Here is a 24,934-nt window from a genome sequence, read left to right on the forward strand (position 1 = left end):
GTCACATGAGCAAGTCTGATAGGTGTGATGTGGCACCTCAAGAGCATTTCTCTAAGTGATTTAGAGCACTTTTTATATGACCATAGATAGCTCTAATTTCTTCCTCTGAAAATTGCCTGTCCAGATCCTTTCACAAGATCTTTTTAACTCTACTTGGAAATAGCTGATTTGGTTCAGGGTTAATTCTAAATTTTTTAAAGAAAATAACCTCCAAAGGGGAAATAAATGCTGAAACAAGGGTTGCAAGACTGGAGGGTCTTGCTGCCTTCTTTCCTTACCTGTAACATCCATGGGCACTTTGGGCTCCGATGAGAGGCTATGTAAACATTAGCTGTTATACCAAGAACCCTGGCTCTGGGGTCCAGCTCCACTTCTGAACCTTGAGGAGACAATGGGAGTCTAGGCCTTTTTTCTCATCCTAAAATGGTTGTGAGTGTTCACAGATGCAGGTGAGGCCTGTTGTAAGCCACAAAGCACTCCATCATCACCCAATAAGTTGTCAGTTGTGTCTGATTCTCCGAGACCCCATTGGGGGTTTTCTTGGCAGAGATACTGGAGTGGTTTGCCATTGCCTTCTCTAGCTCATTCTACAGATGAGGAAACTGAGGCAAACAGGGTGAAGTGACTTGGCCAGGGTAATTCAGCTAGTGAGCGTCTGCAGTCAGATGAAGAGAGCGCTGGGCCTGGAGTCAAGAAGACTCCAGTTCCAATCCTGCCTTAGACATGAACCAGCTGCATATGGCTACTGCTGCCTGACTTAATTTCCCCAACTGAAAAATGGGGATAATAGCACTTAGCTCCTGGAGTTATGAGGGATACAATGAGATGATCTTTGCAAAGTGCTTTGCCAACCTTAGAGCGACATAAACTATTGTTATTACTAACATTGATACTGGTATTAACATTCCTCCCTGAGCAGGGCACATGCATTTCAGAGTTCAGATGCTGCAGTCGGAGGTGGACCCCCTTCGGCCATGTTCTCCATAAGATTAAAAGTTTCTGAACACTTCCCACTGAACCCCAGTCGCTCACCTGGCCCTCATCCAATTCTAGGCCTCTCAAACACACAAGGCCCAAACTGGGAAGGAGGGACCAGAGAGCACAGGGCATGGACCATCACAGCTGTGTGTGGGGTGGGGGCAGAGAGCACAGAACGTGGAACCTAGGGCTGGGGGCAGGGGGGAAGGGCAGAGCACGGAACATGGAACCTCAGGGCTGGGGGGTCCATGGACAGATCCTTGGAGCACAAGCTGTCAGGGTAGAAAGGCACCTTAGACCCCTCTGCTGCTCCTTGACTACTCTCAAGGGTCACTTATCTAACCCCAGCCCAGGTACCTGCTGAACTCAACAACCTCAACTCTACCCTTGGCGTGACTTCAGAGCTTCCTGACCAAGTAATAAGAACTTCCCAAAGGCAAGAACTCCGCATCACACCCCAGAAAACACATTTTATTAACCTAACCTTAAAACACAGGAGCCTGACGACAGTCTCCAGATAGCTCCCTAGCACTTAAGTACAGGTGAAGGGCTGTTGGCTTGGCCATGTGGCACTGTGAGCACCACTCTCCCTCAAGCTCACCCACAGCTTCTGGGGTCTCAGTCTCTGCTGCCCCCAGGCCCAGCTCCCACTGCAGCCAGGCAGCCCTGGCTCTAGAAAGACCTTTGGTGCCAAGCTCACATTTGTTTGCCTACCCTAAAAAAATTCAGTAACATACAAAAAAACACATATACAGTCACTCTGACTCCCCAAGATGGCCAAGAGGGGCCTCCCTGCCCTCTCCTCAGGGCTTCTTCAGTCCATAGGACAGGCCCACCAAGGGCCGGGACCCCGGCAGGGGAGGAGAATTCCAGACAGCAGAGCTGGTGCGTTTGTGGTAACGTGGTTTGGTCTTGTTGAATATGTCCTCGAGTTTCGGACTGAGGATGGCCCCAAAGAGCTGGTCGATGTCAGGAGGCTGGTAGTACTGTTGGATGACAGCTTGGCTAAGCTGGGTCCCTGGGGCAGGAGAGAGTCTGGGGTCATGCCGGGGCAGGGGGCTCACAGGGAGATGCCATCCAAGTCCTCAAGGCGGCTCCAAACCTTCCCTTCTCATATCCTCCCCTGCACCTCCAGCCCTCACAGCTGAGAATCTTGCTCTCTTTCCAAGAGCTTTGACCTCAGGCCCCAGGCTCTCCTTTCTCCCCATCTCCCATGAGGAGGCAGTGGTTCTCCCGCTCAGTAAGGCCAAGTCCTTAATGCCATCCCTTTCTCTTGTTCCTGAAGGAGCATCCTGAAAGCCTGCCCTGCTGCATCTCTTCCTTTCTTTCCCCTCCCTCCACTGAACTCCTTTCAAAAGCCAGATGCTAGGCAAGCCCTTCCTCTCAGTTCTCACAATCCGGCTTCCCACCTCACCATTCAAGGGCAGCAGTCCCCAGTAACCTCCTTCCTGCCAAACCGAACAATCCTTCTTGTCATCCCTGGGCTGATAGCCCCACTGGCCATCTTCCCCTGGCTGGTTCTCCTCCTCAACTGCTCCTTCTTTGGGGAGTCTGTGAATCTCGCCAGGCTCTCTCCTGGGCCCTCTTCTCCTTTTTCTCTATACTGTCTTACTTGGTGACGCGGATCACTCCCAGAGCTATGTATCCAGGCCTCACCTCTCCCGAGTGCCAGCCCCAAATTACCAACTGGATATTTCAAACAGGAGGTCCCCCAAACATCTCAAACTCGGAATATCCAACATCCAGAATTCTCTCTCTCTCCTCTCATCTACACTTCCCTTGTACTGTTGAGGGCACTGCCCACCTGCTCACAATTCTCGTCCCCCATGGCGCACCAATAGCCAAACCTTACACTTTCTATTTTTTTTTTTTAAGCAATTGGGGTTAAGTAACTTGCTCAAGGTTACATGGCCAGGTGTTTCTGGGTGGGTGCTAAGTGTCTGAGCCTGGATTCAATCCCCAGGTCATCCCAACACTGGGGCTGGTGCTCTTTCTCGCTGAGCCACCTGGCCGCCCCTACACTTTCTATTTCTAACTTATCTGACATCTGTCCTGCCGAGGCCGCCACTCTCGTTCACACAGGCCCTTGTGGCCTCACTTACACCCGCTCGGTGCCCTCCCAGTTGGTCTCTCCCACCCATCCTCCATAAGACTACAAGATTTTTCTAAAATCCAGCAGGACTGACCACAGCCCTCCCCTACTTACCCTCTAGATCAAATTTAACTTGTTCTCAGCCTACCTTTCTAGACTTGCTAGACATTGCTCCCTTTGTACACTATGGTCCAATCTAACGAGGAGCTCGTCTGTAGCTGTCTAAGAGGCAGGGGTCCGTGCTTACCGTTGGCCCAAGCAGGAATAGGCTTTCGAGGCTGGGTCTCATCATCGGTAGAGTCATCGCTATTCAGATCCATCCCATAATTGTCTGGGTTGATCTTGGGGCCCCCCTTGGGACCTTGGGGGGTCATTTCATAAGAGTTGCAAACTGGAGACTGAAGAAGAAAGGAGATCCCTTTATCTCCTCCTGGCACACTGGAGGCCACCTTGGGCTGCCAGAGCTGGAATGACCCTTTGGGACGATCCAGTCCAAACCTTCCCTGCACACTACCCAGACTGATGAGGGAGACTCAGGTCCAGAGGGGCCACAGGCCAGGACTGAGACCCAGGATATGTCTCCACCTCTCTGAGGCTGTTTCTTGATCTGTAAAATGTGGATAATTCACACTCTGCCTCTAGCACAGATTATGGGAGTCTCAGAGGACAGGATGTTTACAGAGACAATTATGTTAACAGAAATCTCTGTTTGTGAGGAGTCAGCCTTGTGCCTGGTAGAGCCCAAAGGCATGTTTTCTGGGAATGTGTGAGCTGGGGTTAGTGGGGTATCATCATCTCCTCATGGAGCAAGTACCAGATCACCAAGGATAACGGAGGAGGAAGATGGAGAGAGCCTCATGTCGATGTGTGTAGCTAAAACTGAGCTAACACTTTTGAGAGGCAGGGAGCTCCTGGCCTTGACCATCTGCTGACTGAAAAAAGCCAAATGTAGGTAAATGGTATGAAAACAGGAGTGTGCTCCTGGTCCCTGCTTGCAGACAGAGCTGAGGCGTGTCCCAAGCTAAAGCAAGCCTGGGGAGCTTGGTTATCCTGGTGGCTGGCAGGAAGTCACTGGCTCCCTGGGCTGGTCCAGACAGGGGCTCTCCCTCCCCCTGAGCTCCCTTTGGAGAGTTCTCCCAGGGCTTTCTGTCCCTGCTCCTCCTCTGAAGTCACAGAATGTTGGGGAAGTTCAGAGTTTGAGCTGGAAGTTGCCCTTGGGGGTCGTTGAGGCCATACACCCGTCCCATTTTGCAGAAGAGAACTCAGGCCCAGAGAAGCTAAGAGGTCACACAGTGAAGGCTCCACACCAGCAGCTGAACCCCAATGCGGTGTTCTCTGTTTTGACATTAGCTCCCACTGGTCTCAGACACAGCCTTGGGCTATAGCCATCATATGGTGCTGACTATGCCAGACCATCAAACCCTAGTTACAGTACCGAGAAAACAGAATTAAACAGAGATTCATGTCAACGCTTAGATGTGGTTTCAGACAACCCAACTTTGCAAGGGGGAGGTCTGGTAGGAACTCATGTGAAAAGGACTTGGCCTTTCAGGGAACAGGAAGCTCGGTGCGAGTCAGCTGAATGACATGGCACCCCAGAAAGTCAGGGAGAGAGGCAGGTGGGCAAGGTGGTGGCACCTCCACCCCCCTCCCAGGCTCAGGCTACACCCTGAGGCTTGAAGCTGATAAACCAGACAGACCCCAAAAAAGGCAATCCAATGCCAAAGGACCTGGGACCACTGAGCCAGGAGGGGAGAAGACTGAGGGGCAAAACACTGGGTCTGTCTCCTCATATCCACACAGGGTGGGCCCCCAAGTGAGGCCCGAGAGGGGAAGTCACAAAGTCACAAAGAGGCCACTCTGGGTACTTCGTGACATTCACAGATTCCAAAAATGCAATGGGTTGGTTCATCAAGTGAGCCCCGTCCTTGGGAGGTATTTGAACAGAGGCTGAGTGACCACTCTTCCCAAGCACTGGAAAAAGACCGAGTCTAGGCTTGCCTAGTGGCCTAAGAGTCTCCCCTAGCACCTGCATGGACTTGCCCGGTAAGAAGGGGGTGGGCACGGAGACAGAGGAAGGGCCTCACCTGCATGTCTATCGTCACATTCAATAACTTGTTATTGGCCCCAGCAGCAGCTTCAGCCTCCTTGGCCTTCTGCTTCTCCTGCAGCTTCTTCTCTTCCTGCTCCTGGCGCAGACTCTCCTCCTGGGGCCAACAACAGTGCATGAGCCCCGAAAACCGCCCCAAGTACTGCCCACCAAGGGACAGGGGCAGCAGCCTCAGCATGGGCCATCGGGGGAAGGGGCAGGGGCACAGCTGCAGTCATGACCAAGGACCCACCCGGGGTCCTGCCCGATGCCTCACCCTTTTCTGCTTCTCCTCCAGTTCTCTCTGTAATTTCTCTTTCTGTAGCTGCACGGTTCGCTCCCTAAAAGCCAAGAGCCCAACCTCATCAGTCACCAACAGGAAGGGGGGCCAGAGGGCTGACCATGACCCGAATCCCACCCACACAGCACTGACTGCCACTATCCCCAGGGCTTAATACACCACTCTCCACCTACTGGAGACAACAGGTCAGAAGGTTTGCAAAGAGGAAAAACAGCATCAGGAAGAAAGCCAGCAGAGCATAAGTTTCCAGAGGGCAGGGCCTGGTTTGTTTCTGTCTTTGTATACCTAAAAAGTGTCTTGTACACAGTAGGCACTTAATAGGCACACGGCCCCCACTGCTCAGCCTGCAGCACCTCTCTCTCACACTCACACACACACACACATACACACACACACACACACACACACACTCACACACATGGACGGCACGCAGCCCCCACCACTCGGCCTGCAGCCCCTCTCTCTCACACACTCTCGCACACAGGGGCGGCCCCCACCGCTCGGCCTGCAGCCGCTCCTGCGCCCGCTTCCTCTCCATCTCCCGCTCCAGGGCCTGCTGCTGCTCCCGCTGCCTCTGCTGCTCGGCAGCCCTGCGGGCCTCGGCCGCCTTCCGCAGCCGCTCCTGCTCCTCCTCCCTCTTCTTCTGCAGCTGCTCCTGGTACCTGCGTTCCTCCTCCTCCTGGCAGTGGGAACAAGACGGGGCCTGCTGAGGGAGGCCGGGCCAGGGCTGGTCTGGGCGCGGGGCTGACCGACCTCCACCTCAGTTTCCCCCTCCCAGCTCTAAAGTCAGTGGCTGCACATGAGCCATCCATGCTGATGCCAGAATGGGCCCACCCTGCGGCTGACTGCCCCCAAAGATCCAGGCCAGCGAAGCGCCAAGGAAGCATCTCTGCGGTGCTTGCCTCGGGTCCTCTCCTTGGGCCCCTGCCAACAACCCGGGGAGGCCAATGGAATTTTACACAGGTAGCCGTTAAGTGACTTGCCCAAGGCTGCACAGCGGCAGCGGCTGGATCTGAACCCCTCGGGGCTCCTGGGCCCTGTCTCAGCCCTGGGCCTCCGCTGGGTGGCCCTGGTGCCCACCCGCTCCTGCCGCCCTGGTGCCCACCTGCTGCAGCTTCTTCTGCCTGCGGGCCTCCTCCTCCTGCTTCCGCCTCATCTCCGCCTCCTCCAGCTTCTTGGCTGCTTTCTTCCTGGCCTTCTCCTCAGCCAGCCTCTCCTCCTTGGCCTGGGAGACCCACGAGTCAGGGCCCCGCCCCGCGCCTCCTGGCCCCGCCCCCCCCCCCCCGGCCCCGCCCGCCGCCCCCCCCCCCCACACCCCCACCCCCCGCCCCCGCCTCCCTTGATCACATCCGGCCCCGCCCCGCGCCTCCTGGCCCCGCCCCCCACACCTTCTCGTTCTTCTCCAGCTGGGCCAGCTTCTCCTCAATGCGCTTCTTCTTCTGCACCTCCAGCTGCTCCGCCCGCTCCCGGGCCTGCAGCACCTTCCGGAGGCGCTCTTCGCGCTTCCTGGGGGCACACGGAGGAATGGGCCGCTGCTGCTCAGGCCCGGAGCCCCTCCCCCCCCCCCCCCGGGGCGGGCCGGGCGCACTCACATCTTCACCTCCTCCAGGCGCCGCCGCTTGTCCTCCTCCACCTTCTGCTTCCTCAGCAGCTCGGCCTCCTCCTTCCTCTTCAGGTTCTCCAGCCGCTGGCGCTCCTTCTCCTGAGGATGGAAGGGCCGCGGGCCGGTGAGTGTCCGTGCCCTGCCAGCCCGGCCTCCCATCACTGGCCCTCATCTACCTCCCTCCCACGGCAGCTGCACGGAAGCCAGGGCTGAGGGCTGCCCTGGGTTCTCTCGATGGACATGGGGGACCACAGATCCGGAGGGGGAAGGGGCTTAGGCAGGGCTGCCTGTTGGCCCAGTGTGCTGAGAGAGCCCCCCAGGGCCCCCCTGGTCAGGCACCCCTTCCGAGGAAGGGCCGAGCCAGGCCCGCGGAGCTAAAGGAGCGCAGGGGCCAGCTCTGCTCTGCTGGGCCTCAGACGGCAGGACCCCAAGGGGTCAAAGTTAGGAGGCAACCGGCTTTCTAATTCAACCCCGTGCACATGTGCTTGAGGTCTACTGCAGGCTCCCTGCCTGGTAAAGTAGTGAGCTCCCCGCTGCTGCCGAGGTGTTGGAGGAAAGGCTAGACAGGTGAGCATCTGTCAGGGTGCTGCAGAGGCCACGCCTGCCTCTGATGGGACTTGGGGCTAGTCACCACGCAGACCCCTGCCAAGGCCCAGCTCCCTCCTCACACCGCCTCCCCGCCTCCCCACCACCAACCGGAGCCAACACTTCCCCATTCAAGCCGTTCGCTCAGCTTCGAGTAAGGAGTGGGAGAGCAGGGGCAGCTAGGTGGCACGGTGGATAGAACACCGGCCCTGGGATCAGGGCCTGAATTCAAATCCAACCTCCAACACTTAATGCTTATTAGCCGTGTGACCTTGAGCAGGTCACTTACCCCAAATGCCTAAATCGATAAAAAAGTAGGAAAGCAGGAAGTGGGGGGGGGCGGGAAGAGGGATAGTGGGAAGCACAATGATGGAAAGGACAAGGGGGAACAGCAGCGTTTTAGGGATGACTGACGAAGTGGTGTTTTCTTTTTTAAAAAATTCAGGTGTGTGTGTGGCCAATTTCCATCGGATCGAATAGACCAAACCCTTCAGATTTATAAAACTGGCCTTTCCGAAAGGGCTCATATCCCAGCTCGGCTTTGAGCAGAAGCTCCTTGCAGCACGCATTTAGCTGACAGACCTGGGGTGGGGCCAGGCCTCCAGAGAATGCCCAGTGTGGGCCCTCCCTATCGAGTGGCCTCAGGGAGCTGCCAAGGGCTCTGGGGCTCCCAAAGGCAACACTCTTGCCCAGAAAATCCCTCTGCCCCCTCCCTAAGCAGAGCTTCCCCTGGAGGTCGAGGCCTTCCGACTGCCGGTGGCAGCTCCCATCTCCAAGCTCAGTGGGGCATTGTGGGACAAAGCTCTCCTCAGAGCAGAGATGGGATGTCATTGCCTTCTCCCAAGGCAGCGAACCCCATTACAAGAGGGATAAAAATACAGTTTCACTAACTCCTTCAAATCACCTGCTGGGTTCTCTTTGGTCTCTAGATCATAAGAGGAAAAGGGCGCTCTCCCTAGAGGAAGCATCCAAATATGCCCAGGGAGAATCAGCTGCCTTACCTGGGCATTAGGGATGGCCCTGAACTTTCTTAGGAAGTGGCCAAGGAGGCCAGGAGGACCCTCCTCCCAAGTGCCCTTATTTAGGTGAGGAGACCCCCCCCCCATGGAAGGCTGTGGGGATCCTGGAGGCAACACCCTTGGGGGTGGGGGTGGGGGGAAAGCACAAGGAAACCAGGGAGACTGCACAGACATCAGCACAAAGTTATGGAGACAGCCTGGCTGCCTGCCCTGCTTCCCCTGGGCTACTCTCCTGATTCCCAGAGGCTGCTGACAGTAGCTGGGCCCTCCTCTGCCCAAGACACCAAGTCCAGTTGGACGTCTAATCCCAGGTCCCCTTTGCCTTCAACACCCCAGGTCTGTCTCATGGCTCCACCCCACTTCATTTCCAAAAGGCAAATCAATTCTACAACTTTAAAATCAACTGGCCAGAAGGTCCCACAGAAAGAATGCCAGCTCCCTGAGGCAGAGACCGGATCCCACAGTTAGACTGAACTCAATGTGGAGGTGCGACCTCCTTAACAAGGACCTCAGAGACTCTGGGAATTAGGAGTGTGACTTTGAAAACAGTCTTTCTCACTAACATTAGCCAACAAGGTCAATTCTACCATTCTAAAGTGGGGAGCACTGTCGGCTACCATCGAGCCACGGTCCAGGGGGAAATAGGGGGTGGGGAGGGCCGGAGGGGCCAGCTTGTTTCTTTGTTGGCAAGAGCCCAGGACTGAGGTCTGGAGATCAAGGAAAGTCAGGGAGCGTGTCATGGTGGCCGACAGTGCAAAGGGCGTGCCCCAGTCAGCTCTTTTGTGCTGGGCCAGCATCCAAAGCCCTACATAGACTTGCTGGGTGACCCTGAACCAGCCACTCGACCTCTTGGGGTGCCCTTCCCCAGGGAGTTACTCTGCTGACACACTTACAAAATTAGTGTTTCTAGCACATCAGGAAGCAGCAATACAGTGGGGAAGGGGGGGGGAATGTGATGGGTGACCATGGTACTAAGATGGGGGGATTACTTACGACAAAACCGCCCTGTGCAAAGGAGACAAGGAGGAAAGCCTGGTATTAACTCCTTTGGCCGCTGCAGACTCCTCCGCTGGGGCCATAAAATGACCCAGTCAAAGGCCTGTGCCCCCCTGCCCTGAGGACCAGGCCCCCAGGCTGCTCCCCGACCTCTGACCCGGTAGTCTCCTCTCGCCACACCCCAAGGTCTCCAGCAAGCTAAGCTGAGTAGTACATGTTTCCCGATCATCATCCACAGCATGGGGAAGATGGGCCATTTAATTATTCTGTATGCAGCCCATAGGCGACACTAGCAGCCTCAGCACTTGGCCTGGGCCGAGAGTGCCAGGGTCAGAGCCGCCTCTTCCCTATGGCTCAACTATGGGCACTGCACCCCCCCAGCTCCCCAGGAAGGCCGCCAGCCCCAAACTGTGCTCCCAGCTGTCCTGGGACTCCCGGGCCCCAGCCAAGCAGAGGAGGCCCTGCCACTGACCTTGGCATCCACATGGTGCGGAGTGTTACGCTTGATGAATGACTTCATGGTGTTGGTGCGGCCACCCGAGGTTGGTGTCATGAGTGCCTGGTTCTTCTGCACTGTGTGTAGGAAGGTCCGCAGGGGCCGCACCACCTGCCAAGGGAGGAGGGGAGAAGGGTGAAGGAGAGGGTGCGGCAAGGGCACAGCAGCTGCCGAGCCCAGGAAAGCCTCCCCTGCCTCACCTTGCTGGAAGGGCAGACAGGGGAGGGCGTCTTGGTCCTCGGAGGCGTGAGCACCTCTTCGTCCAGGTGGTCCCCACTCTCACCCAGCTCGCAGACGGCCTGCTTGTAGCTTCTCTTCCGCCTGTGAGGGGCAGAAGCAGCGCCCGTGGGGCCCAGGCACAGAGGGGTCTCAGGCCTGGGGCACCTCTGCCACAGGCCGAGGTGCTCACTCCTAGAGGGTTCTGTGCTAGGCCTGAGGGAGGGACAAAGGGCAAGTCTCTGCCTGCCCTCGTGGAGCTGACAATCCAGCAGGGGGAGAAGATGCCAACAGAGGGTGAGAAAAACACCCACTGCTATGTCACCATAAATTCTTCATTAAATTAAATATGACTTTTATGAGCACCTCCCCCTTCAAGAAGCCTTGTTCCAGTTCTGAGGCTCCAGCAGCAGGGATGAAGCAGGCCCTGCCCTCGAGAGGCTCACGTTCTACTGAGGAATGTACAGAGGTGTGCACACGGATGGATGTAGGTCATAGAGGCATGTATATGAGCTCATTCGAGGAGGAAGAGAAGGCACCACCCTCTCCACTGGAGACCATGCCTCCTCCCCAGCTGTCCGTCAAGGCCCAAGCATGGGCTTACACAATGTCCACCATCACGCCATCACCAACCAAGCCCATCCAATCCAACCATTTTACAGAGATGGAAACAGGCCAGAGAAGTCATTGGCCCAAAGTCACAGCAGGTCTAAGGTCTTCTCATCCAGAGAGCTTAGGGGACCGCCTCCTCCTGTCCTTTCATCTGCCCCACTAACCTGACTCTTCTTAAATGGAGGTTCTAAGAATGAAGTTATTTGGGAGGTGAAAGGTGAGCGTCAGGATGGGTTGGGCAGGGCTGAGAGATCTCAGCTTAAAGGTGGCCTATCTCGCCTTGGTCTATGTAGTCTGGGGTTTTAGAGAAGCCCGAGTCTAAGCTTCCCGAGGGCAGGCCCCAGCCCGGCACCGGGGCAATGCTCGCTGACTCAAGAACACAGTGGTGCGTTAGGGCCATCGTGCTCCTGGGTCCCTTGGCCCGCTCTGGACACCACTGTAGGCTGCCCAGGCTGCTGGCCTCTCCCCACCACCTCCCCGACCTACGCCAGAGGGCGCCTGCAGGCCATCCTACCTGACGCTCTGAGGTGGCTCCATGGGTTCTTCACCTTGGGCCATCTTGCACTCTGTGGAGACAAGACAGTGGAGGCCTCCCTCACGCAGAGCCTTTTGCCCTGGCTATTTCATTAGATCTTCCCCAGATTTAGGGCTCAGAGGGAGCCAACTCAGAATGCAGAATTGGCCCAAAGAGGTGACCTGTCTAAAGTCATGCTGATTCCCAGGGCACCAGGCTGCTGAATGACCCCTTCCCCCCACTCCCACCCTGTTTCCCAGCTGGCAGGTGAGCAGGAGGGTGGGCCACTGAGAACCCCAGTCACCATCTGGAGCCAAGGTTTGAGCCAAACCTCACATTCAATTAAGCAGCCAACCTGGGCTAATCAGGGGGCTGCTGGGCCCAAAGGGGCCGTTCCCCATTTCCTCCCAAACAGAACTCCCTGAAACAGCATGGCTCCATTCCTCCCCCACCCAGCAACAGCCCCCCAAGTGGCCTCCTCCTCAGTCCTGCCCCATGAACTTCTCCCTTATCTGCCCCTCAAAGCTATAGCTAGAAGCTAGAGCCCACACTTTGCAGGCCATGCTAGGGCTGCTGGTCCTGCCAGTCTGGACCAGTCCTGCAGGCCCCTCTCCATGACATCCCCTGTGGAGGGTGTCTGCACTGCCCAGCTTCAGGCTGGCATCGCCCTCCTCCTCCTCCTCCACAACTTCCTCCCCGAAATACAACTCCTCACCCTCCTGACGTCACAAACACCTTAGAGAAAAGCCAAGCTTTTCCTGTGGGGTCTGAGACATGACTGGTGATTTTCCACTGATGTAATAGGTCAACCAGTCTGCGCCTGCCTAGGCTAGCCCCTAAGGGACGGCCCTGAGGAGATCATCTGTTCTGACAGCCCTTACTTTAGAAATGAGGAAACTGAGGACCAGAGGTGGAAGCTCCTTCAGCTACAGCCAGACTCCCTTCCCACAAACACAAGGTTGGAGCAGATTCGAGGAGGCAGCAGGGAGACCACCACCAAACACCAGGGTTCCTGCTTCCTTCTCACGGATCATCACCTCGAGAAGGCCTTACCGCTGTCACCGTCTGCTTGGCTTCCAGACTCTGGCTGGGCCTTTGGGGTGCTGATAGCAATCTTGTGGGCATTGCGAGGGCGCAGTGTTCTCCTGGTGCCCTCGGGAGCCTGCAGGCAAGGGCAGAGGCTGGGCTTCATTCTGACCCAGGCCCTGATCCTTCCACCTCCCTTCCCCATGAGACAGCCTGGACAAACAGAGGCCCTGATCTGGGGCCTGCAGGGTAAGAAAAGATTGGTTCATTTAAGGGACTGCCCCTGGAAGAAGAGGCCGCCTATGGTGGCATATGCAGCCAGAGGCCCTTCTGCTGCCTAGGCCCCTCTCCCCAGGGCCCTGCCTACCTCCTGCTCACTTTCTGTGACATACTCTGCCTCCTCTTTAGAGCTGAAAAGGAAAAAAAAAAAAGGTTGAAGACCAACGGCAGGGCCCTCAAACACCAGGAAGAGTGAGCATCTCATCACTGGGAACCTCCATTCTCTCAAGCCAGACAGAGTAACCCCCTCATCACCCATACCCTGGGCCTAGGAAACACTGGCAGAGACAGGGGGGAGTCCTATACACAGGCATGGGGATGGGTGATACGGCTGTTTGGAAGGGAGCTGCAAGGTGGCTGGCTGGGCTGAACCAGGGAGGAAGGTGTAGATAGCCTGCCAAGAGGACACACAGCCAGAGGGCGCTGGGCTTTAGAGGACAAACTAGAGTTTGTACTTGATCCTGGAGGCAGGGGCCTCAGGAGCAGAGGACTGATGGCCCTAAGGACGGCAGAAAGCCCCCGTGAGGAGGCTGCTGTAACTGCGAGGAGAGGAGGCTGGGCACGCTTTCTGTGCTGGGCACTCCCCCAGACTGGCCACATGCCTTTCTCTCTGAAGCTCAATTTCCTTCTTGTAAAATGAAGGGGTTCAGAGGATCACAGCCTTTGAGCCAAAAGGGACCTCAGAGGCCAAGGCTCCAACCCTCCCCCTTTAGAAATGAGGAAACTGAGGCCCAGGTAAGGTCAGAAGCAGAGCTACCAGCAGAACCAGCCAGCCTCTCCCCACTCTGACCCCCTGCGTGTCTGTGGTGTGGGACGTGGGGATTTGATGCCAGAGGTATCTCTGGGTCACCTTCCCGCCCCTGAAGAACACCATGACATGGGACGGTATCCTCTTGGCTCAAGTCAAACTCCCAGGAAGTTGTCTTGCCCATGGCAGGGGTGGAGGGGATGCATTTCAGCAATGAAGGGCGGCTTCAGAGGCCTCCCAAGTCAAAGTCTAGGGACCACAAGCGTCAGACTCCTGGGAAAGCCGCCACCTGCCTTCCCTTGCTCCAGGGGGCAGGTTTTCATAGGGCCTTCCATTTCCCCATCCTCTCATTCTGCTCTCCTCAACAGGGACTTTTGGGATTGCCAGTTAAGCAGCCATGGGGTGGTCAGGACCATGGAAGGGGTCATGATTCAGGGGAGGCCCAGCTATGGATGACAGTGGCCAGGTTGAGGAATCACCACAGAAGGCCAGCCTAAGCCCCAAATGGCCCTAAGTGCATGCTCTGGGCCTCTGGTGGGCAGAAGCCACAGGCTGCAGTGCAGGCCACATATGGCTGTGCCTGGAGAGGCCCAGGAGCACTCCGAAGCTCCAGTCAGTCCCAGGTGAGCTCTGGCTTCTTCTTGAAGGGTCTAGAACTGTTCGTGATGATAACTGTGTCCCCAGCCCCAAGGGGATCAAGAGGAGGAGGGATCCCCTGAGCACCCAGAGCATGGCTTGTGGACAAAGGCATCTGTGTCTCACCTGGCCTTCGTGGGGACTTCTACATCCAGGAGCCTCTCCAGGTAGCTGTGGCCTGAAAGGAAGAATCACGGACAAAGCAGAAGTCAGAGAACAGCAGCGTGTCCTGGAAAGGCACTACTCCTGGGGTCCCCCACTCTACCCCCTGAGCCTCAGCTTCCCCATGTGTACAATAGAGATAAGATGACCTTTAGTCCCTCCCTACAGGTGGTACTGGGAGGGTCAAAGGAGATGATGCACAGAAAGCATCTTGAAGGTATGACAGAAATTGTCCGTTAATTACAATCTCAAGTCCAATGGGAACAAATCATCTCTTTTCCCAGCAGCCTCCACAGCCTGGGACAGCAGGGATGAGGAAGATCTGGTTCTCCCAGGTTTCACCTTCCATTCTCCCTGCTAATCTTTCTGAAGTCCTGACCGAGACCCACGTGGTCTTGTGGAGAGAGCCCTTGCTTGGGAGACAAAGAAACCAGGCACAAGTTCTAGGACCACTCTGTTCTGACTGGGGAAACCTGACCAAGCCCCCTCCCATCTCCAGACCTGCACAACGAAGGCGCTGGCTCTCGAGTACTCACTGGGGCCTACTCTCGCAGACCTAACCAGCCAGTATGAGGTGACTCCTTGGCTCTATGAGCCAAGAAAGGGAAGAGAGCCACGGATGGAGAGGAGGTTAACGGTTCCTTCTGGGCCTCTCCATCCTCTACCGCCATGGCACAAGGACCAAAAGGCCCCAGTCATGGGTCAGGCTCAAACAAGTGGCATAGTCACCTGGCTCACCCACCTGACCTAGAGCTTCCTACCAGCCTATGGGAAGGAAGGGCCAGATAGGAGAATACAGGGAACTGCTCAAAGCCGGCTTTTCCTGAACTGCTGTAGTATCTGACCAAACTCCCCTTGTGACAAGGCAGTGAGAAGGAAGGCACCTTGAAAGCCAAACAGCAAGACTGTGAGCCAAGAAAGGATCCCACAACACACTCCCTGCCTCCCCCTGGGAATCCCACCCAGGGCCTCCAAGGTCTTCCCATTTTAGAGTTGGGTAAACTAAGGCCCATGTTGGAAAAGTGACATGGCCGAGGACACAGGCAGGCAGGAGCCAGCCCAGGCCTCCTCTGGTCTCGTCTTGCTGCTCTCCCCAGATCCCTGCCCTCTTAGCTCAGCTCCCAACATCCAGAATCCCCAAGGGCCCCTGTCTGACGCAGACCAGCTTGACAGTCCCCACCTCATCCCCAAGGCCTGTAGAAGGGTCTCCTGATCCACAAAGATGGACCCCTGAGCTTTTGCCACCCCTTCCAAAGCCTGAAAGCACAAGAGGTTGGCTTGAGCTTTGGTTACACTGGATGGGTCAGCCCAGGGCACTTTTGTGCTGTGGCCACATTTTCCTCACTTCTCTCTCCTTCTCATGCTGGGCCAGGGCCCTAGAATGCCTGTAATCTGGGTCTCCCCAGTACTAATCAGGGCAGCTGGGAAGCACAGTGCACAGGACGCTGAGCACACAGTCAGGGAGACTCATCTTCCAAAGTTCAAATCTGGCCTCAGACATTTACTAGTTGTATGGCCCTGGGCAAGTCCCTTCACCCTGTTAAGTTAACCCTGCCTCAGTTTCCTCATCTGAAAAATGAGCTGAAGAAGGAAATGGCAAACCAGTCCCATATCTATGCCAAGAAAACCCCCAATGGGGTTGCAGAGAGCCAGACAGAACTGCAACAGCCCGACAACGGAACTAATCTGTGTCTGATACACCGCCCCCCCCCTTTCTCCTGCTCAGGGAGCTCTTACCTACCTAGGAGGGGCTGATCCCCCATCTCCAAGAGGCTTCTGAGGGCCCTCAAACATGGGCCTCACGGCTGTCTTCACACTGCATTCTGGGTCAAAAAGGCCCTTGGGGAAGAGTGACTGAGCCGAGCCTGACCCTCTAGGCCACTGAGGCTACTCTTCCGTGGGCGTCTCATCTCAGGCAGGTCATCAACATGCACTGTCTAGCAGGAAACTCCTGCCAGCCATCTGAACTTCCTTACAGGCCTTGCCCCAATCTTGCCGCCTAAAACGCCTCTCACCCCACAGGGCTTTCTACTCATCCCCTTTGAAATCAAGGAGAAAGGCCCCCTAGGAAGGGCCCCCACAGACTCCCCAGCAGGTGGGGTGGGCAAGAGAGGACACAAGCATGAGGCCTCTGCCCTCCCCCTTACTACAAGAGAACCCAAGAAGCCCATCAACACCGTGATCCTCATAGCCCTGGTGGGCAGGCATGATAATTCTCATTTCACAGATGGGCAAACCGAGCCAAGAAAGGTGACTTTGCTCAGGTGACCCCGCAGCTAAGGCCTCCTGGGTCAGGGGTCCATCCAAGACCCCACCAGGTCAATAATAAACCCCTTGGAATTTAATCAGGCTGATTCTTGGATACAAGGAACCACGCACAGTCAGACCCACCCCAAAAACTTTCCACCTTGAGAAATGGCACCAGCCACATCCTTCACGGGGCCTGCCTTCCCAGGCCACATGGACGAGGGCAAAGGGCAGGAGCCCAAGTCGCCTACCATCCTTTGTCTGGCCCTCCCAGAGCGTCTTCCATCATCTGTCACAGTACGAGGGGGCTCAGACAATCTCCCAAGTCTAAGGATGGGCAAGGGGCTCCCTTCCTTTCCTCTTCTAGGAGAGCTTTCTCAATCCCGGAATTCCCTCCTCAGAAAGACTTTTGAGGAGCCTGAGTGCTCATCTTTGCCAAAACAAGGCAGAGGGCAGACAAACTAAGAGGGACAGAGAGACCGAACTTTGGAACCCAGGAAATGCCCAACAACTTACAGATGATGCGGCCAGTGGCTGCGGGTTCCTGGGCCAGCTTTCTGGACGAGTGCCTTGTAGAGGTGATCTTCTCTGGGATCATGGAGTACTTATGAATCAAGGGGACCCTGTGGGTCTGGGAGGATTTGCGCACCAGGCTCCTACGTACTGAGCGCCGGTCACGGTGGGAGCCTGTCGGGGTCCGGGGGCTTTCTGGCAAGTCCAAGAGGAGCTCAGTGTCTGGCTGGGGCTGTGTCCCTGGAGAAGAGGGGGCCCTGTCCAGCTCGGTCATCATGGGCACTGTGTCTTCTGAAAGTGCCCCCTGAGCTATCTGTAGTCTGGCTACAGACCGAGCCGGCCTTGTGGCTTTCATCGCGGAGGTTCCAGACAGTGGCTTGGGGAGGCTTTCCACCTGCTTCTTTGGCACGGACTCATCTTCACAGCCCAGACTGAGGGCAAAGGGGAGCTTCTGGTCAGCCATCCTAGCCTGGCTCATTGTCAGGCACTTTTCGGCACTGCGCTGCTCACTGACGCTGATTTCCACGACGGGCATGAGTTTACCTGCCAGTGGCGGGCTCTTGGGCTTTGTGGGGAGCGCCATGGGTGACTCAGGGGATGAAGGGGCCTCTGCTGCTTGGCTCTGGGTCCCGCGAGGGATGGACCCATTCTCAGTCGCCACCAGGACCAGCTTCTCCAGCCTGTCTTTGCTCCGAAGCAGTTGGCGGCTGTGCCGACTGCTCCTTCGGTTAGCGCGGCGGGACAACCTGCACGGAAGGAAGGCAGGGTCCTAAAACCACGGCCATAAGCACCGCCAATCTAGGAGGGGCTGTCTGGCAGCCTACAAGCACGTGCTAAGTGCTGGGTATACAAAGAGAGGCAAAAACACAAGCCCAGCCCTCCAGAACTCGCAGTGAACAGAGCCCTGGACGGAGAGTCCGTCAGGAAGGCCCAAGTTCAAAGCAAGCCTCAGACACTTACCAGTTGAATGACCCTGAGAAAGTCACTTTACCTGTTTACCTCAGTATCCTCATCTGTAAAATGAAGGTCTTGGACTCGAGGGGGGCCTGCCCTGCCCTTGCTTCTTGTCTGGTCTCCTGTCCCCTCAACATCTCGTGTTCCCCTCCATATTTCCCACAGCACCAAGCACAGTGCTAAGCACTCCACCATCATCACAGGACCGCCATTTGAATGGACAGGGCCACAGAGGCTGTCTAGCCCAGCCCCCTCCAGGACGTGTCACAGCTGAGGAGGGGCACAGCTGGACCCTGACACCAAGCCCGGGTCTGTCTCTGATGCCCTGCCCTGCCCACTTAGCCCTGGGTCCCAGGAGACATCTACCTTTTCCTAGTTGGGGGCCTGTTTTCATCCTGAATGCAGGAAAACCGTTTCTTCCTCCGGCGGTTCCTCTGAGATGGAGTTTTGGGCATCAGCTCAGGCTCCACACTAAAGTCACTGAGGGGCAAAGAGGAGAAAGGAGTCGAGACTGCTCTGGTGGGCATCCCAGAACATCTACACTAGTCACCTCCCCAGTGACAGCCCCTTGGGCCTGGAAGAGCCCCCTAGACTTCTGTGTTCATCAGAAAGGAGGGCAAATCTCCTCTTCCTCCTGCTTTACTCCCAGGCACCAGCCTTGCCTACTCACCAGGGCTTGTGCCAAGCCCAATCCTGTTGTTACAGTGTTTGAGAAGGTTGGACCTGGACCCAATCTCGGGGATCCACTGAGTCTAAATCCTTCACCTTAAAATTAAGGAAGTTCTCCTGATTTACTCGAGCTCTTCTGCATCTAAGCCAGGGCTTTTTTCAAGCCTCTATTAGGCTGGAGGCTCAAAGTCTGTCTGGGACTTGGGACACATTTCCCCACAGATGCAGTCACACAAAGGGCAGCTAGGTGGCACATGGTGTTGGACTGGGGGTCAGGAAGTCCCGAGTTAGAATCCCACCTTGAACACTTAGCAGCTGTATGACCCTGGAAAATAGGGATAACAGCAACACTTCCCTCCAGAGCTGCTATAAAGATCAAAGGGGCTAACATTTGGAAGGCACCCTTCCTACCCAGAAGCTCCAGATAACCGAGCTTTGCACACTGCTGGATCCATGTCCCTTGAGCCTGAACTGTACTTAGGTCACCCCAAGATACACAAACGTGGTCAAACCCTCATCCCTGTGGAGAACAGGGATCTGGGGGCCCAGCTCTGGCAGCCTCCTTCCTTGCCACCTCAGGGATCCCCACTGCCCACACTGGGCTAGGGAAGACAGAGGCCTCAGGGTAAAACTTCACCTCCAGTGTTTGCAAGTCTCTGGCCCTCAGGATCCCATGTGCAGAACAAGGAGGCCTGTCTGGCTTCCATCCTCCCCGCTCTAGAGATCACCCCTCTTCAGCCAGGTGTGCTGAGAGCTAACCCAAGGACAAGGAGGGCAGAGTCCAAGGACGAGGGGCTAGGGAGAAGCTAGAGACTGAGAAGGGGAAAGGGAACAGGGGACTTGGAGGGAGCGGAGGGCAGTCAGCAAGGAATTCTGGAATCTGAGGCTGCCATGAAATGGTCCTGGGGGAGGTGGTAAGCCGAGCTCAACAGTCAGCAACACCTTGGGGAAGCCAGACACTGATATCAGAAATCACTGGCTGCTGGCCCTCAATCTGATCCCAGGATCCGGATAGGGCATAGGAAGGCTGATCAGATCCCTTTGGAACACAAGATCCAGTCCACAGAGAAGAGAGTGTCTCATTCTCTGGGCTTTGTACAATGCCTGGCAGAGGGAAGGAAGGAGGAAGGAAGGAAAGGAGGAAAGAGAGAGAGAAGGAAGGAAGGAAATAAAGAAAAGAGTGGAGGGGAAGGGATGAGAAGGAAGGAAGGAAAACACCCTGAAGTGACAAAACTTTGGCAGGTATGTGATGGGACAGACACACTTGTCTTTGCCTGTTGGCACTTTCTCAGCTCCTTTGGCTGTGCCCTGCTACAGGGGTGAGGATTCCCATAAGGTTCCCCCTTTTTAATGTCTGTTTCTGTCAGTGACCCTTCAATTCACCACCAGTTTCTGCCCAGTATCCCGGGCTCTGGGCTGCCAGCCCTGGCTGCACTCTGTGGGCCCACGCCCTGCCCTCACCTGGAGAACATCTTCAGGGCCTCCTCCTTGATCTCCTGCAGCCACACCATGTCCTTATTGTCCACATTGCACACGAACTCCATCAGTTTGGTGTTGCAGACCTCCAGGAGGCCCGCCGAGCCCACTGTGGTCCCCATGGTGCCCCCTGCAGCCCCAGAGCAGAAGGGAAGGAAAAAATCAGAGCGCCTGCATCACCTGCTGGGGAAAATGGTGTAAGCAGGATCCGGGGCTGCCCTACCCCCCCTCCACCCTGAACCCACCACCCATCGGCAGCTTCCTGCCTGGCATTCACTACAGCAGCAGTCTAGATGCCTTGATGTCTGTGTATGCGGATGCATTTCCCTTCTTCCATTCCAAGTCCCCACTCTGCCCCTTGGCCTAGGTCACCCTTCCCGCAGACCAGAGATCTCAGAAGGGCTGAATGTTTATGAGGAATCAAATCAATAATCATAAATCAAGTCTTCCCTAGGTGTGTTATCTCCCCCATAAGAACATAAGCTCCCCATGAAGACAGGCAGCGGCTTTGCTTGCTTGTATCAGCTACGCTAAGCCTAGGGCCTGGCACCAAGAAAATACTTCCTTCCTCCCTCCCTTCCTATTTGTCATCTGAAAATTGTCAAGCTGTTGTGTCTTGGCAGGAAGCTGGGAGGTCAACACCTAGCACATAATAAGAACCCTGGCGCTTGGCTGGCAGGCCACAGTGAGTGTACATCTAGGGCTCCAGGGAGGGAGGCTAGGGCAAGGAAGATAGAAGTGGCTTAGAGGGAGAGGCCCGGAGGTCAGACTTCACCTCTCCTACTCTCTACCCTCACAGATGGGTCAGAAATCACTGGCTGCTGGCCCTCAATCTGATCCCAGGATCCGGAGCCAGGTGCAGCCCTGCTAAGGAGGGGTGCCAGCAGGCTGACATTATTCTCCCGTGAGTGATTTACCCCCAAAATACAGCAAGGAGCAGGCTGGGGACCCAGGCAGGCCTGCCCCAGGGAGGGCACAGAGGCATCAGAAGGAGCGTGGATGGCATATCATGTCATGCTGCTGCCCTGCCAATACTGACTCCGCAAGAAGCCAATCTCCTCCCTCTGCTGCCTTGCTGTTCTCCAAGCCAGCCTTGGTGCCAGCACACCGCCGCTCACCAATGTCAAAATGCCCCCTCCTCATTCTAATCAATTCCAAGCAACACTCCAGATCTCAAGCAAGAGGGGCTGTAAGCCACCAGCTGATCCAATGCCCGCAGGAAGAAGCCAGGGCCCAGGGAGCAACACAGAGCAGAGGGACAGACGAGGGGGAAGGCAGGCAAGGCCGCCAAGATTCCTCCCTGATGACTCGAGCCAACACAAGCCCCAACTTGAGGTCCTCAGGTCTCGTCCACAAAGTGAGCCCTCAATTCCAGAAGGTAACAGGGCAGCCAGGCATAGACTGGGGAGTGTGGAGAGGGGAACAGATGGCCTGCACAGCCATGCCAAGCCGTACCAGGAACAATTCCCTGGCTGCAAAGGGGGTCTGGGACCTCAGGCCCACTGTGATCATCACCCACTGTGATAAAGCTGGCAAAGCTCTTTATATATATATCATCTCACCTAATCCTCTCAACCCTGGGAGACAGGGACTATTATTGTTCCCACTTTACAACTGAAGAGACTGAGGCAGAGATTCAGTGACTTGCCCAAGGTCACACAGCTAGTAAGCGTCCAGGCCCAGAGTTCTATCTACTATGCTGGCAGAGGAGGGAATATGGCACAAGGCCCCCCAGAGGGAGACTGCACCAGTAGGGGACCTATGGGCTCCCCCAACCAAGAGCCACAAACACAGTGACAGTGCCGTGCCTGCTGCCCCAGGGTATCTGACACAGAGCCAGTGTTTGAAACCAAGGTCCACAAGTGACAAAGATGAACAACCAAATCCTTGCCTTCACAGAGCTCATGGCCAGACACGCAGACATGTCAGTGGGACACAGACAAGAGTGTGAGGAGCCAGGCCAAGTCCTGCAGGGAGATCTGGGGGACAGAGATGACTCCGCATTTGGGGTCTCTTATCGAACTGTTCCTCTGCGGGGTCCCTGGGACAAACAAAGGGGGTTGTCCAAGGGCCTTTTATGGGAGTCTCTGATCAGAAGAAAAAACCAACCAAGAAACTACAAACCCAGCCCTGTCTCCCCCATGGATCCGACCCCCAAGCCAGACAAGAGATGCTCTCCCCATTCCAGACCCAAACACATCCTGCCCTACTTGTGCTTACCAAGGGGTCTGCAGCCACACCAGGGAGACCTTATCATACCTCGGGCTCCCAAGCCCCATTTTTTGGCCATTTCTTGACTACTAAAGCCAACAAGGAACCTTCCAAACCAACTGTCCCTTTAGGCATCAGGCAGACTGTTGGGGTTCCAGAATTCCATGGGGGTTGGTGAGAGAAGAAGCAGTCGGGGAGAGATGGTGGGAGAGCCACAGGGATGGCCTTGGAGCTCAGAATCTGGCTGCCTTTGCCACTTACTACTCAGGCCAGTGCGGTCCCCATCCCAAGCCTCAATTTCCTCATCCGTAAAACAAGGGGGACAGGTGCCCCCTGAGGGCCCCTTCTTGCCCCAATGCTCTTTTCTCTTTCCTCAAGGCCCTCCACTCTACACACTGCTCCACAAGCCAAAGGGTCTTTCCCCTCTGATTCCCAGATGCCTTTAGATGTCTAAAAGACTAAGTACGGCAGATGTGAAGCCACCTTTGAGAGAGTCAGTCTGGACATCTTCGACGTGGAAAAAAATTCTGGCAAATTTCTTATTAAATTCCTTAAAATCAACAGCTCTAGAGAAGAAGCAACATGGCCTCGTAGAGAGGGGTGGCCTCAGAGCCTGGCTAGATGGCCAGGGCTGAGTCCAATCTGAGACACCCTGGCTACATGACCCTGGGTGAGTCACTGAACCATTCAGAACTCAAGACAACTCTCTCAGGACTCCCAGCAAAGGGGCAACCTGCACTGGTAGAGGGAACTGTCTCATCGGGAAGTCCCCCATACCAGATCTAGTCTCTGGCCCTTCAGAGAACCAGGCAGTCAACACCTCCTGAGGCATTGGGGAAGGGGGGGAGGGGAGGGGCACTGCAAGGAAGGTTTGAGCTTATGGCATGAGGTAAGGACACAAGGTGAGGGGCACCCCCAAAGCCCACGGAGAAGGGGAGAAGGGAAAGCAGGTATGCCCCTCTGAGAGCGTCCCAGGGAAATCCATCACTCCAATGACAGCAGAACTCCAATTCCGCTCAATGCCCAATCTTAGTTCCAGCACAGTCCTGACAGGAGAGGCCTGGACCCTTGCCCATGTATCAGTCTGTTTTGCTTCGTAACATGACAGAGCTCATAGCTGGGGCTTTTGGGGGTGGGGATTGTAAATGGTATTAAGAAATGACTGGTAAAAAAGAAAAATAAGACTTTTTTCATATTAGTGATTAGAAAAAAATTGGTGGTTACAGGAAAATCCTCCTTCTACAAGGAAAGACCTTCACTTGACTTTAATTAACAAGCCCATCCACATTCAGAGGTTTCTCTCCCCTTGCCCCCCAAATCAAAACAGCCCCAGGCCAAGCAAACCCTGTCCTAAGACCAGAAATAACTAGTGGGCTTGCTTCTGAACCAGTCAGGAGCCTGCTGCCCCCAGTGCCCCAGCCACTGGTCTCCCTCCTAGTACACAGAGAGGAGGGATGGCTTTGGAAAGACCCATCCAGAGACAAGGGCAGCTGGTCTCCGCCGCACTTCCCCAAGCAGTGACCCCTTGCGGGAAGGGCTGGGAGGCAGGAAGTGAGGCTCCTCCAGTCCTCGCCTTGTAAGCAAGCTAGGCACCCAAAGGAAGAGCCAGGGTGGGAGGAAGGGGCAATCAGCCCCTTAATTAGAAACAAGGGAAGGAGGGGGCTGCAGAACAGCATTGCTCTGCAGATGCGGCCAAGAATCAAAGGGTCACACGCTGCCTTAACTTGGGCCAACCAATGAACCTGGGAATGGAAGGGGAGCAGGCTGGCCTGGAAGACCCCCGAGGTCCCTGAAAGGGTGCCTCGGACCAGAAGAAAATGCTGAGAGTGAACAAAGGAATGGAGTAACTTCCCCCGGGGGCCCGCTGTCAAGGAGGGGCGGTCCCGCTTGGCACCTGCGCTCGCCACCCCCCTGCGGGACTCTAGACCCGGGGTCCCTTGCGAACCCAGTGACCCTGGGCCAGTTCCTAGGAGCTTCCCTCGTCTGCAGCTCCGGGGCAATAGGTGCGCGGGCTCTAACGTCTCACGCACAAAAAGCGATCTCGGGGGGGGTCACTGACAGACCGTGCAGCCACGCTGCGGGCGCCAGGCCCCCCGGGGGGCGCGGCGGGCATCTGCGGGGTGCGGGCTCGGGGGCAGGAAGCGGCGCCGGCCTAGGGCCTCCGGACCGCCGCCCCCGGCTTTCCAGCCCGGAAGACGGGGGCAGCCCGCCGCTCCTGCCCAGCAGGACCCGCCTGTCACTGCCGAGGGCTCGGGCCGGTGTAGACGCGCCTCCACGCCACGCACCTCAGAGGGCGGAGGGGGGGGAGGAGACGCGGCCGCAGCCTCACCTGGCTCTCTCCGCCTGGCCCGGCCCGGGCCGCCTGCTCCGCGTCCTGCGGCCCCCGCTGCCCCTCAAGGGCTCCGCCGGCCCGGCCTCTTGCCCCTCCGCTCGCCTGCTCTTCCGACTGGTGCCGCGATTACGGGTACAGACGCCGCCGCTACAATGGGCGCTGAGGGACTGAAGCGCGGGT

At 56.2% G+C, this 24,934-nt stretch overlaps 2 protein-coding genes across 2 annotated transcripts in view; one reads left to right on the forward strand and one right to left on the reverse strand.

Moving 5' to 3' along the window:
• The window catches only part of TMEM258 (transmembrane protein 258), a 428,372-nt gene that overhangs the window by 18,066 nt on the left and 385,372 nt on the right, over positions 1–24,934 (forward strand). The window lies entirely within an intron of this gene.
• On the reverse strand, positions 1,434–24,934 carry INCENP (inner centromere protein). The gene is made up of 18 exons (XM_069108517.1): positions 24,752–24,934; positions 20,197–20,341; positions 18,433–18,546; positions 17,116–17,858; positions 14,317–14,368; positions 12,895–12,937; positions 12,555–12,663; positions 11,502–11,553; positions 10,360–10,480; positions 10,136–10,270; positions 7,053–7,162; positions 6,849–6,966; positions 6,566–6,685; positions 5,958–6,139; positions 5,437–5,500; positions 5,158–5,277; positions 3,318–3,468; positions 1,434–1,996 (listed from the first exon to the last, which is right to left on the reverse strand). Exons 2-18 carry the CDS (start codon positions 20,331–20,333, stop codon positions 1,782–1,784), a joined length of 2,586 nt encoding a protein of 861 aa, XP_068964618.1. The 5' UTR covers positions 20,334–20,341; positions 24,752–24,934; the 3' UTR covers positions 1,434–1,781.

The sequence above is a fragment of the Petaurus breviceps genome, unplaced genomic scaffold (genome assembly GCF_028583685.1).
Source record: "Petaurus breviceps papuanus isolate PSGF00001 unplaced genomic scaffold, PetGlider_PUasm1.0 90397, whole genome shotgun sequence".
NCBI lineage: Eukaryota > Metazoa > Chordata > Mammalia > Diprotodontia > Petauridae > Petaurus > Petaurus breviceps.

Coding starts and splice junctions, on each gene's coding strand:
- INCENP (XM_069108517.1), bottom strand. CDS start 20,333: ATGGGGACCACAGTGGGCTCGGCGGGCCTCCTGGAGGTCTGCAACACC. Junction 12,938..14,316: donor GAAGTCCCCACGAAGGCCAG/GTGAGACACAGA, acceptor TTTCCTTTTCAG/CTCTAAAGAGGAGGCAGAGT. Junction 3,469..5,157: donor ATGTGACGATAGACATGCAG/GTGAGGCCCTTC, acceptor TTTCTTCTTCAG/TCTCCAGTTTGCAACTCTTA.